The sequence below is a fragment of the Athene cunicularia genome (assembly GCF_003259725.1).
Source record: "Athene cunicularia isolate RWA chromosome 6 unlocalized genomic scaffold, athCun1 chr6_part1, whole genome shotgun sequence".
Classification (NCBI taxonomy): Eukaryota; Metazoa; Chordata; class Aves; order Strigiformes; family Strigidae; genus Athene; species Athene cunicularia.
Genome location: NW_020799105.1, coordinates 5004640 through 5018747, shown reverse-complemented (window position 1 = coordinate 5018747; position 14108 = coordinate 5004640). Strand labels below are relative to the sequence as shown.

General features: G+C 44.7%; 1 protein-coding gene across 1 annotated transcript in view; it reads left to right on the top strand.

Moving 5' to 3' along the window:
* The first annotated feature begins 2216 nt into the window (after positions 1-2216).
* Positions 2217-14108, top strand: part of PAX2 (paired box 2) — a 56018-nt gene continuing 44126 nt past the window's right edge. The window contains exons 1-3 of the mRNA XM_026851474.1: positions 2217-2299; positions 3098-3183; positions 5278-5397. Of these exons, the coding sequence (XP_026707275.1) occupies positions 2217-2299; positions 3098-3183; positions 5278-5397 (289 nt within the window). The remainder of the gene's footprint in view (positions 2300-3097; positions 3184-5277; positions 5398-14108) is intronic.

Genomic DNA, 14108 nt, shown 5'->3' with positions numbered 1-14108 from the left:
GTCAGCTCTGTTTATCTTTCATCTGCTGTTTCATTAGGTGGTCTTGTGTAGGACAGACTCACTTGAAGCCTTTTAAAGCAGCAGCAGCAATGCCCAGCTATCCTGCTGTTTATCACTGTCCCCAAATGAATCTACCCCAGGGGCTGCACTGCTGTATTCTGTACTGAGCGTTAGGGTCCTGAAATTTTTCCTCTATCCTTACAACACTAGAGTTCGGCTGTGACTGTAGGGCAAAGGAGCACTGCTGGGGAGAGCCTCTTCATGACCTGCCTCTTCTTTTAGGTTAGGAAATACCTTCTACCTGAGACCTTATTAGATTCGCAGTGGGTTTGATGCCAAGAATTATTTGACCCGAACCACTGGAGGTTGCACAACTGGAACTGCTCCCCTTTTCTCACTGTTTCCAGACACTTTCTCTTGACATAAAACCAGTTTCCTTCTCAGGAGGGGAACGATTTTGAACACAGCCTTTCACCTCTGGGTCACTAGCTGAAATCTGGCCCTGGTTGGTAGTGACCGAAAATCATTACCAGCTGACGGCTACTTGGTGAAATGAGCTGGTGAGGCTTATTCCAGTTCCTAATGGACACACCTCAGTAAACACAGTCACGACTGGCACTAACTGGCATTCTCAGCCAAGAGACCACAAACTGAACAGGGAAGGAAATTGAACCTTCCTCTTCACCCTCTGCTTGGGTTTTTGAAGCATTATGGACAGGCATTTTATACTACCATCATTTCACAGGCTGTTTTTACTCTAAATGGCTTTTCAAAACTTTGCAACTTCCATGCAGCATGATTCAGCACAGCCTAATCGGCCATCTCAGTATAATTAGACTCATCTTATTCCCCTCAGTAGAAGCTGAGCTATCTTATGCCACCTCCCAGTCACAAATGGTGAATCTGACGTCATATCTCAGTATGAATGGAACTGTCTGATGTCACCTCAGTGCTAACAGGACGTTTTATAAAATGTCATCTAAGGCTGCAGGGGAAATCTTCACTATGCTACACTACAATAGAACATAACACACTATAATGTATAGGTTAACTTAGACACCCTCAGGCAGATTTTGGATAGATGGATGGATGGATGGATAGATACATTTATACAAAGTATACATACATTATATCACTCTATTGATTTTTAAAAAGTTCCAGGTCTGCCTGGCTATAATGAGATTTTTGAACTTTGTGTTGCGATCAATGAGGGGAATATTATTGGCCTGGAGAATTGATATACCCGCTCTCTGTGGCTTGTTCTGCTCCTGGACTGCCCCTGCCCCCAAGGTGTACGATTCCATCAGACACTTAACCTCTTTTACAGTGTCATCAGGCTAAAAGGAATCTAATAGTGACACGGGACTTGTGCTCAGCACTCTGGCACTATTGCTTTCCTGTCACAAATAATTTATAGCTTTCTATTTCCATCCCTTTGCCTGTACCCCATCCCCTCTTTCTGTTTCTCTGGGCTGGGGGAAATCAATAAACTCACACAACCAGAGTGGCACTTCAGGGGGTTTTAGGGGGGAATGTGAGAGAAGAGAAAATAAAAGAAAAAAAGCAGAAAAGAAGAAAAAAGTTTTATTATTTGCCCTAGCACAGACATCTCAGATCAGTTCCTCAGCTAATGCAAGTCAGTATGAGCTCAGAATCTGACCTTCTGTATAGGACCTCAGCAGCTATAGTTAAGGCCCCCTGGTACCACTGACCTATATAGGGTGAAGATCTGGATCTCCATCCCCAGCTAGAACCTTGACATTCCCTGTCTCCAGCTAAATCCCAGGCAGCCTCTCTGCCACTCCAGCTACTGCCCAGGCTCCATCATGTGTGTATTGGAGCTTACTAACGTGTTGAGTTGATATGCTCTGAAATACCTTTCTTTCCCTAAGAAGGTTTCACTCTCAGGAGTTGTGCTTTTTCAAAAATGCCTTCTCAATGTCTCTACCTATCTCTATCCATGCCATACTGCCCACTACCCACACATTTGCTCTTTGAAGTTTTGACAATTTATTCTTTAGAACGACTAAGGGAAGCTCTCAGATGGTCAGGGAGAAGGTGTTATTTGCTTTCACTTTCTGAAGAGATTTTTGGGAAGAAGCTAAAGCTAAAATAATGCAGGGCTGAGAGTTCCAGAAACTCAGGCTGAATAGCATCTGCAGCCTTCACCCTAATTGGAGAGGCTCATTTTAATCTCAGAAAGGAATTTGGTCCTCATGGCCTTCACAGGTCATGGTTTATTTGTCAAGTTCCTTGGTGAGACAGTCATTCCCGAGTCACAGATACCCAGCATCTGCCAGTAGGCAGGGACCTTGCCAGTCAAGTACTAGGTGCTAGTGATTTTCTTTCACCACTGACCTCAGCTGGATTTAAGCCAGTGACCTAGAGGTGAAAGATTTCATGTAACAAGAAATGGAGCACGGACAATTACAGTTCAGTTTATTTTCATTCTGAGCTGCATTATGAGCTCTGTGGCATTCACTGAGACATCTTTTTGAGTTCCCATGCTGTGTTCATTCACCACCTGATAAACACTGATTTTTGCCCAATTTACCTGACCTTCTTTTTCATGGTGATCTATATCCTGTCACCACTTCCTACAGATACCTTCTGCTTCCACTTTCTCATTTATGAAGGGCAAGGGCTTTGGTCAAGCCTTCTGCCAGTTCAAAGCATTCAGATCTATGCCAGAAAGGTATTTTTTAGGTACACAACAAAATTAAATCTCCATCATTTGTAAATACAGTGGTGGCTTCTATCAGTTGCAAAGACTTACCTTGTGATCATGCTAGCAGATCAGATCATAAATGCTAATGCAGTTGCTAACACACAGGAGATCCTAGCTCATTCACTCAGCACCACAGTTATGCAGCGAAAACCCAAGTTTGGGGAAAAGATTACAGAGCAGAGCAAGGACAATTTCCTGTCCACTGGATGATTAAAGCAGTAGAATCAGGACCACAATAAGGCAAATAATGCTGCTCTGCTGCACCCAGAGCTCAGATCAGGCCTTCAGGTTCTGATAGCTGGGATCATGGGTATGCAAAGGCACAGAGAAGTTGCAATTGAGTTCTAAACATGTTTTGCTCTTTTCCAGGATCATCAGAACCAAAGTTCAGCAACCTTTTCACCCAACACCAGATGGGAGCGGGACAGGTGTGACTGCACCAGGACATACTATCGGTAAGAAGAAAGGCATAAGGGGTGGTGACAGGACAAGTGGAAATGAGGATGAAGCTTAGTTGAGAGAAGAAAGTCTGACAAGCAGATGCTAGGTGGAGCAAAAGGGAGATGGGGATGGGGGGAAAGAAACCTCAGTGGAAATCAGAGGTTTCTGTTCTTCATTTCCATCGTTGAATTGCCGAGAAAGGGATCATGGCAGAGAAACTGGCCCAAGGTAGGGGTTTGTCCAAAGTGATTCTGCCTTAACATCCATTTCACATTCACACTCTTTCCTATGCCTCCCTAGAGAGAAGTATTTACCAGTATCCTGTCTAAGCACTGGTCTCCACCTTTTGTCTCCTTCTTACTCTGACTCTCTTTTCCCCTCTCTCCCAATTTCTCTTCCCTCCCTTTGCTGGAACTTGTCCATTTCTTAGAGCTAGTAATACACAGACATGGGTAAGATATTCATGATGCCTCACAACCGAGTTCTTCATTGTTCTAGCTCTGCAGTCAGGTATCCCATGGGTGTATTTCACTAGGAAAATGTATTTTCTGCTGGGGGAGATGGGTTTATCGAGGTGAGCAGAAGATGGAGGCTGTAATAAAGTGCCCAAATGTCTCCTAGTCTGTTGTGTTTAAAGGTGCTGTGCTAGATGTGTGATGAGGTACTTTTCACTTTGTGAGCTGTATGGTGCATGTGTGTGCTGTTGCTAGCATAGTTTTATGCAGTAACAATTCAGAGCAAGAAAAAACATGCAGTATTCTGGGATACTGTGAAATACAGTGGCTTATTTGTGGCCACTTGAATGTCACATATTCATGACACTGTCTTAGATACTGCTGGTTACCAAGAATCAGCTGTTATACAAGGATTTACTGGAAAGTGCTGATCTACATGGGACTGAGCTGGCAGATACAATCCTGCACATGAACTGTGTTCAGAAGCACAATGGAATTAATGGGCCAGTATGGAAGAGCGTTTCTGGATGCCCTTTTAATCTGGACTTGCTCACTGGACTGGGAATCACTGACCACAACAGATGGAGTTGGCAGATATTATTCCTTCTTGGAAAAGTAGTGCAGTGTCTAGGGAATGCATTGGCTGATCTGGGATAGTGATTGTGAGTGCTGCTACTGGAATCTCTCATTTCTCTGGGATGTATGGGGAAGTGTGGGTCTACATCAGATAGTGCTGACAGGTTCTGCTCCATTCTGGAAGACCTGTATTGGAGGTGTTGATTGCTTCAGGTCAGTTCTTTATGAGCTGAATGACAGGTAGTGACCTATAAGAGAACAGGGATATTCTCCCCATTACTGGGACATGCTGGGACATAATGGGCATGCCTTACCAGATGCAGAGCTCTACTTGTTTTATACTGTAAAGCTGCGGTTATCATGAAGTGATCATTTCTAATCTGGATGATTTGTCATTTTTGATATACTGGAAACTCATGAGCAATCTTGGACAGGCCCAAGTGGCAGGAGGAGTCTGCCTTTTGACACTGGTCAGTGCAAAAGGAAGACAATAGACTTTTATTAATCTGGGTTGGAGTATGTATCACCAACTCACCATTTGTTCTAGTAGGGAACGGAATTTACTGGCCCAACACTGAAGTGCTTCTAACCTGTGCTGAGAAGGTAATTTTTCAATGAGAGTTTTGGGTGGACATGTAAGAGGCTGGTCTGGCTAAGACAAAACATGTGTACTTCTAGTGGAAAAATGCTAAGAGGAAATAATCTGGCTAGACAGACTAGGAAGTCACTAGAGAATGTGGCCTGTGCAGCATTGCACTCGGTTACCATGGCATGCACTGTAAAGCCCTCTCTGAACTGGGATATAACAAGGTTTAGATTCTTGATGGAAATCGCTTGTTATTAATGGCCCTGTACTGGAAGGCTGTGGAGTTATGGTATAGGAATGGACTAGCAAAGCTGGAATGCAGCCACATTAGCAGTAGAGTGAGTATGAGTCCTTCAGTGTGAGGGACTGGGAGTCTGCTTAGTGCCCAGGCTTTCCTATGAGACTGGTGGCATGCATAGCTTTCAGCTGGGGGATCCCTGAGTGCTGTGCTGCTCTCCTCATGGCCCTTTTTCCCTTTTCCTTTTGTCCAGTGCCCAGCACAGCATCCCCTCCCGTCTCCAGTGCCTCCAATGATCCAGTGGGCTCTTACTCCATTAACGGGATCCTGGGGATTCCTCGGTCGAATGGCGAGAAGAGGAAACGTGATGAAGGTAGGGGGAGGGGAGAAGCTCATCCTCCCTTTTATATTCTTTGTCCCCATGTACAGGCTCCAATTTCAGGCCAAGGTTTGCAGCTGCTCCAGGGGCTAGATCAGTTTTAGCAACAGAGACCAGTTCCCCGCCACTGCCCTGCTGGCTTGGAATGCTCTTCTTCCCGAGGCCCTTTCATGACAGGCTGCGTCTCCAGACATCTGCTCAGCAGGCAGAGAGCCGTCTCCATTGCTGGAGCTGATCCCAAGTTCATTCACTGCTGGAAACTGCTGGAACTGAACTCCCCAGGTGCCAGCAGGTGCCTGGACTTTGAACTGTGGGTAAACATGGTTTCCCCGACTCACTCCTTTTCAAACAAAATGCCATCTCGGAGAAGCACCAGCAATGTGGGAGTTATCTTTCATTCCCCTTGCAAACAATTTCCTGCCCTGTGATGTGCCATGAGCTACATTAGCTGGTGATCATAAGGGCCCAGTTTTCAATGGCTAGCATCTACCACAGCAGAACTGCCATGCTTGCAACAGTCTGAAAACAGAACAAGAGGTCTTCTGAGTACTGTGGCCCTAAGGTTGTTATCTAAGACTTCACTAGGGCTCTAAGGAATTAGGATTAAGCTATCTTAATCCTTTTCCTTCCTACCTGCTAGAAAGGACTCAGGGCAAAGTGAATCCTGAAATGAGCCAAAAGCTAAAGCCTCAGGTCTAGATAGACTGAGTCAGGAGGGGTAAGGTAAGGTCTTGGTGCCTTATGGTGGCTTTGTAAACTTTTCTTCTTAAATCTTGCTCCTTTAGTTTGATGCATTCAAAAATTGAGGGCCAAGAGGTGAATTTTTCTAAGTGTAGTGCTTGACCAGTTTGTTCAGTTCAGACCTGCCTTCAGTATGTTGTTTTCCACTGTTGCCTGTTGCCTGGGGGGAACCTCTTAACAGTACAGGTGGCTCAGTGTGCTGTGGGTGCTGTAACCCCAAGGCTGTGTGGTGTGAGGGAACGTGTGATATGTGGTGAGAAGAGAAAGCTCTTCCGAGAGAGATGCTGCATTCTGGGGTTTTGTTAGTACTATTTTCTCAGCGTTGGTTCTGATGAAGTTCATATCTATAAGTTTTTGATCCAAATAAACACAGTAATCCCAAGAAAAAAAGACAGTCATCATGACCCCTTTCTTCCTCATACAAAGTAAAACTAGAGTCAAGGACCCAATGCAGCTCCTATTAAAGCAAATGGGAAAATTTTTGCTGATGTCATTGGAAACTGGATCAACACCCAGAGGAAGATCCATTTCCCAGCTAGATGGCAGTAGGGCCCAGCTCAGAGAAAAGTGTAGCAATGGAAGGGCTGAGTCAATGCCTCAAAGTCAAAAAATGTCAGGAATAAGAGACTGCAAACATTGCAAACCCTCCAGCATTTCCCATTGTTACATATACAGAAAATAGTGACATGTCAAACTGAGTAACAAGTTTCTCTAATGGTTGTGCAAATCTCTTGGCAGTTATTTGGGGTTTTTGTGAACCTCTGTTCTCATACAGTCCTGTGTGGTGTTCACCAGCTCTCAACATGGTGCCTCCATATCTCATTTTGAAATGAAGCAGTTCAATCTGTCTGTAGCAGCTATTCTTTCCAAATACCTGGAAAGATCATCCCACTTTAGATGCAGCCACACAGTCACTTCCAGCCTCAGAACCTGAGGGTTTTTTGAGCACTACAGTTAAACGCAGAAACAACCAAGCAGCCGTCTAAGACTGTGACACTTCACACTGATATATTGACAGTAAGAACAAATCTGTGTCTGTCCTTAATTCATCCCACATTTGATTTATGAAGGGAAAGCAACACTCTGCAACTCCCTGCTGTTAGACAAGAGCCCACATATCCCACTAGGAATCAAAAAGGTATCAGACAGTCCTGGAGATGTTGGTTGTCTTTAGCTTTCAGAGTTTTAGGAGGCAGTTACATGACACAGCTGCAACTGCCTTAGAGAACAGCTTTCATCCTGCCATCACAGATATCTGCTGCAGGGACATGTGGCACTCCTGTCCCAGAGAAAGCTCACATGGGATCCCCTGCCAGCTGCTGAACACCTCTAGCCAAAAGTTATCTGGGCTTACACTGGCCTTAAGAAATGCTGAAAGACATCACTACTTTGCAGGGTTGGGCCCCTAAGGCTAGAAGGATCCAAGGGGAAGTTGTGCACCGCCAATGACCTGTACTCACTCCTGGGCAATCTCCCCCTAGCTCTGAGGGCTCTGACTGTTCCTAGCTGAGATGGAGATTAGGAAAACCTGGCAAGAAATTCAGTGCAGGTATTTCTTTCATGCTCATGCTGGATGGATACACCTTCTCAGTATTTCCCAGAGATTCTGAGCACTGTTTTGCTGCAGTTTCTTAACTGCAGGGTTTATTCTCACTCTGAAAAGCCCTTATGAGCTCCCAATGCACATCTACTTTCCCAGTGTTTTGGGGCTGGCTCTTCCCTAAAAGAGGCAAAAGAAGCAATACTGCTCTCTCTCTCTTTCCGCTCTGTTGGACCAGCTCTGCTACAAGGATTCCTCTGTGAGGAATGCAGTTCAGCAGAAGGGGGGAAGTACCAAGCTGCTCCTGAATCCCTGGTTCTGAAAACCGTGTTAGCAACCTCTGTGATGTCTAGGGGGAACAGGGTGGGAGAAAGACAGAGGAGCCTCTATCTGAGCACACCCCCTCCCCCAGGTCCTCCTTGCTGCAGCTGGTGCCTACATTAGACAGTAGCACAGATGATTAAGAAGAGGAGAGATAATTATGTGTCAAGATGATGTAGCAGAACTCCCGAGTTGGACAGAAGGAGCCAGACAGATGCATGAGGTGGGCTCAGCGATGGACACTGACAGCCAGGTGTGTCCCTCACAGGGAGTTAGAGGGAAGAGGGGAAATCCCAACCTACCAAATGTGTCGGCTGAAACTGCAAGGGTGGCATGGGAAGACTACAGCATTGAGAGCTAGCAGGGAGGTAGCTCTGAGTTCTACTAGTCACATCAAGGAACTGTCAGATCACAGGTCTTTACTCAAAACTCAGTGTGTCTTCCTGAGGTGACTGCCTAGGAAGGATGGTCAGGATGTGCCCTGTTAAGACCATGTATTCCTTTTGTTTCAGTTTTCAATCAGTGATTGTAAACCCTCTGACTTCCACGACAGATTAGACAAAGCAGAGAGTCTCCTACAATTTTAAAAAAAATTGGCTGAAAAAGTTCACCACCACTTGTGTAGCACAGTGTGTGCCATTTCTTGCAGCTATGGGCATTGACAATGTTGCTGTAATGTCCTGCTGACCTTCCCCACCACTTACACCCACCATCTTCCAGAGGCAGAAGTGGCCCTGCAGCAAGTAATGACTTTCCCAAGACCACTGAGGGTCTTGCAGTATCAAGCTGCAGCTGTAAACAGGAATTATGCTGTGATGGCAGGCCAAAATCATCAGGGTAATTTTCAGACTAAGGAGCAGCAAGTGTAGAAGGATAAAGGGGAAAAATAATATGCAGGTATTTAATTTGTTTCATAGTCCCCTGATTGATAGCTAAAGGGATGAGAATTGTGGTGACCCAGAGGCACCAACAAAAAACTAGTTATCATTCATACTGTAGTCCTGAGCACTGTATAAGGAGAAAAAGGGAGAGATGGGAAGAAAGGCAAGGATGGGTAGATGGATGGATAGACAGATAATTAGATAATATAAAAACACTATTTTAAACCGTTCCCTGAATATCACGGCATCTCCAGCTGGGTGAAACTTTTGGGATCTTAACAAAACCACTTTTATTAGAGACAGCTCCTCTCCATAGCAGACCGCAAACAGACTTCCTCTATAGACCCAAATTCTCATTTTGGATTTGTCTTCCAGTGAGGCTGGTGCTGTAACATTCTCAGCATTATTAATCTTGGTTCCTGACAATATCTGTAGTATTTGACAGCATTACTGGCAATAATATCTGCAGTGCTGACAATGGCTGAGATAATATCCCCCAGTATTATTGGCATTAGCAGGGATCATATCCGCAGCCTGTTATTGGCGGGAGCAGACGTAATGTGTCCAGTATTATTAGTATCAGTAGTAATAAAACCCACAGGCTTGTTAGTATGATCAGTGCTAATATCAGCAGTAGGTTTGTGGGAGAGGAGGGGACAGAATGATTGCTACTGTAAGTGGCAATAATACTCAGGCTGTTTGCAGTAAAGGAATCCCCACTGGAGATGGGGGAGCAAACCTGAGAAGGCAAAGTTCCTCCTTCCTTTCTTCACCTGTCATTTTGATGATTAGAGTGATTTACATCAAAGCATATGATGTCGGGCTGTGTCAGTGCAAGGGGACAGTAAAGGGTTACCAACATCTCGGCAGGTCTGGTGGTGTTTTCCAAAGAGTGTTAGCTGTACCAGTGCAGGTGGTTCACCATACTCTTCAAAATAGGGTTGAGCTATGCAGAACAGGCTGCTGCCTACTAGCAGTAGGAGCATTTGCACTGTTAGTCCTGTAGCTGTAGGATAGGCAGTGTCACTGTACTTCTCTTTGATGCTGCACGCATAATTTTCTGTTATTACCACGAGCCCCTCTACTGAGAGGTATTGCTTGTGTTCGAGGTGGTTTTCCCTTCCCTCACTCCAAATGGGAGGACTCTGACTTCAGGGCAGGGTTTTGACAGTGTTCAAGCTCGGGGATTTTCCTACCTGGCCATGATCTTATTTTCCTACTGGGGAAATAGAAATGCCTCCTTCAGGTGGAGTGTGAGGCAGGGAGATCTGCAGCAGTCCCAATTGAAAGTTGTTTTTAGACACTGACTTGAAGAAAATTTTTAACTCATTTATATGAAAAGTAGCACAGTGTAAACAGTAACACAGATGTGTAATGTGTTTAAGAAGGTCTGAGTTTTCGAGCAGATACACAGTAACTGAGTGTGCCACTACAGATAAGATCCCATTTGTGTTGTTCAGAGTGGCAATGATAATATAATTTGGGACACATGGTTGTGATATTTCAGGTGACTTTGTGTCATCACCAGTGGCACCTTTGCAGGCAGTGTGGCTGTGGTTATCATGTTGTTGTAACTGTATCACTATAGACTGTGCATTTGTGATACTAATGATGAGATTACTGTATCACTGCTCACTATGCTGTCCCATTACACTCAGGGGTGTTAAACTCTTTACAGAGGTGGCTGTGAATTTTCTGGTGGTATGTCTGCATCATAGCTTGCAGTTAGGTTGTTTCAATGCAGTAATTGTTGGTACATGGGTGCAGGTTGAACTGTACTGTCCTTGCAATTCATATAGTTGTTACTGCAGCTGATGTGTTGTGTTGACTAATGACAGTCACCTGGCCATGAGAGTGAAGTCAATATGACTGCAGTACTGCATGGAGAATTGTGTGTTTTCATGAAGTGTTGTTTCAGGACATACAGCTTGCTTATGCTGTCATCTGCAGTATGACAATGCCTTACCAGTGCTGTAGTTGTACTAGTGCAGAGAGGACTAGCCCTTAACTGTCCTGTAGGGAAATACATTCATTTTCTTACACTGCCTGCGTATGTTTGCGAGGAGTATGAGTGAATCATTCCACTTGGCTGTATGGCCACCTGATGTATGCTCTTCTCTGGGCATATTAGGTGTATTAGCGTTCTCCCAAAACTGTTGTGTTCTTGAAGACAACAAGATGCATTTGCACACCTGCAGGTGACACGAGCACTTCTGTCTACATTGCTTCATGCTGTGATTTCTTGTAACCACAGCTGATGTGTTTGCGTTATTCTGTATGATTGCTTCATTGCAGGTCAGCACTAGTCTTAATGACACTGGAGACAGATGCAGTTACACTGCCTCAGGTGCTAACCCCCTGTTCCAACCATCACAGTTGTGGGGTGTGGACCCAGCAGTTCATGGCTGTGCACACAGGGTGAGCGGTTTCTGGAGTGTTTCACACTCTCACAGTGTTCCTCCTGCTTTTCCTGGGACTGTGCTGTTTCATGCAGTGTCGCTGAGTTTCCAGTGGCTGTCAGCTTGGAGCAAACAGCAGTGGTCACAGGAGATGTTCAGACTCATTGTGTCTATACACACAAGTGTAGGTAACACTCCCTTCCATTCTAGATGAAAATGTAAATTGAAGAGGGAGTTTATTCTCAGCAGCCACCCACTTCTCCCTCCTGAGGATCTTTGGCTGGTAAGACTCCTAGGAGGACAATAAGAAAGGCACCTGCTACTCATCCTGAACCTCTCTAAATAAACTGCAGGAGGACGATCAGAAAAGGGAGAGTATGTGTGGAAAAAGAGGAGGGGGAACTGGATAAAGGAGAGGACAATGAATAAGCAGTACAGCACTGTCAGAAATGTGGGCTGTTGCACCACGAATCTGGAGGTCAGTCTATAAGCAAAAGAAACAGTTCATGTGCATGTGTGTGCCTGGACACGCCCTGGGAGTTTGGGGGGTACGCATTGTTCAGGAGGACTTCAGGTAAGGGAGAGTTAATAGCTTACATCACAGAAAAGCAGTTTGGACAGAATGCTCTGCTTCTAAAGCTTATACTGCTGCTTAGTTTGGCAGGGTTTGGTACTATCTGAAGACAAGCTGGTCTGGCTTCAGCTGTATTTGTGTGCATCTCTGCTTGTGTATTTGTGTCTCTAGGAATGCACGCCTGTTTGGTTTTTTGTATTTCTGTGTTAGGATCACTGGTGTCTACTTATCTGTGCTTATGTACTGGGGTGAGTGGCAGGTTGGACCCGAATTTTTGTGCATGCCTACAGAGACCTGGAAAATGTGTATGCTAAGCTGTGTATAATATTGCCTCGTAGGAGAATGCATACTGTGGATCATATGGATGTCTGGGCATGTATAGCTCAGTATTAGTGCTATGTATTTATATGAATGCCAGGTATTTGTATTCACAATTTGAGCATATATGTGAATGTTGTATATTTGTATGTATATTCTGTGTGTATGTGTTGTTACATACATGGAGTATCACTGTATCTTTGTGGTTGCTGGATATGAATATGTAGCCTGTTAGTGCTGTGCACCTCTGTATAGAGTTTGTACAGATGTGTATTTGCATTGGGGTTATATATTTGTGTGTATGTTGTATATATATCTCGGTTGCTCTTGCCTGTGTGAAGGTTATTTATTTATGTAAATAGTTTGTATTTGTTTACATGATTTAATTTTGTATATGTGAATTTAAGGAAATTACTTTGAGTTCCAGGTTTTAATTTAGTTAGTGTATGTATATTTTTGTAAGTTGTTTATTCAGAAATTACATTTAATTGACATGCACCTGCATTAGTACCATTGTGTCCCAATTTGCATTCTTGTGTCTTTAAATGCTATTGGCTACATTTTGTGAGTCTTACTTATGCACAGAGCTTTTCTTTAAGTTTATTTGTGTGAGTGCCATGGAAGTGTGCTTGTCTGACTGTTTATTTATGGGTATTTAGTCTGTGGTTAGATCTCATTCCACTTTTTGACTTTTTCATGGGAGGACTGTTGCAGCTAATGTGTCAGCAGGAGACAGGCAGCTACAAGTCCTCCCAGGGTTTCTGCCTGCACCTGTGCAGAGGATGCTCCCTAGCTTTGCTGGTGCTCATCTCTCTCTGGATCTTCTTGGTCACTCTAGCTGAGTTGTACACTGGGTCTGCCTGCATTCAGGGAGATGACTTACATTTTTTTTTATGGATGTAAAGAGTATGGGAGTCAGAGGGAGCATGGTGCCTGGTTTAATGACGATCCCTGGTTAGTGCACTGTGGGTGACAGAATAAACTGCAAAAGGCATCAGGAATAGCTGGCAATGTGCAGGCAAATGGTATTTTAGAGGGCTGTTGGTGACTGGCATAACAGTGGATCAGGGTGTCATGACAGTGGGAGATAAGGATGACACTGTTTTGGGACCTGGCAATGAGACATAAGGGCAATACTGCTATGTAATCAAGGTGACATGGCACTGAGCCACAACAGGGATCAAGATGACATGCTGATGACCCAGGCTGATCTGTCAGAACAGGGAGGGCTGGGAAACCTCCATCAAGAAGCAGCTGAATAAGGCAAAGGAGAACAGGAGGAGCAGAGTGAAGACCAGAGGCTAATCAATGGACCTGTAGCATGGCTGTAGGAGCCAGGTCACCAGCAGGGTAGGACATGCAGTGTCTCCATGAGGAGATCAGTTGCATCCTGGTGTGAAGGGCTAGGTCAGTCTGTTAGCAGTGGCTGTTTGTATCACAGTGATGGAGAGCAGGGATAACACAGTGAGGACATCAGGTGATGGACATATCCTGTGATGGTAGCCATGGACCACAGGGACTGTGTGGGCAGGGGCACCATTCCCAGTTGCTGGAAAAACAAAGAACCTAATGGGCAGTAAAACAAAAACAAAGGAGACTTGGAAGCACCTGACAGCCCTAATTCATCACAGCCCAAGATTTTTTTCCCCCCTCATGTTCCCATTATATTTGTTTGTAAAAGTGGAAATCAATTTTGAAGGTAATTTTCTGGAAAGAATGGAAGGGAGGTGGGAGGGCCGAATAAGGCAGAGATGGCAAGAGGAAAAAAAAATTTAGGCCAGGCACAGCCCAGGGGCAGCTCTTGGCAAGGTGAAAGAAAATTGCATATTCAATCTCCATCCATGAATCTCCCTTGCTGCTGCCCGCCTCCTGCTCGAAAACAATGAAGGCTTTCTCCCCTACGCTGCACAACGCCTGAGTATCAGTGCTCA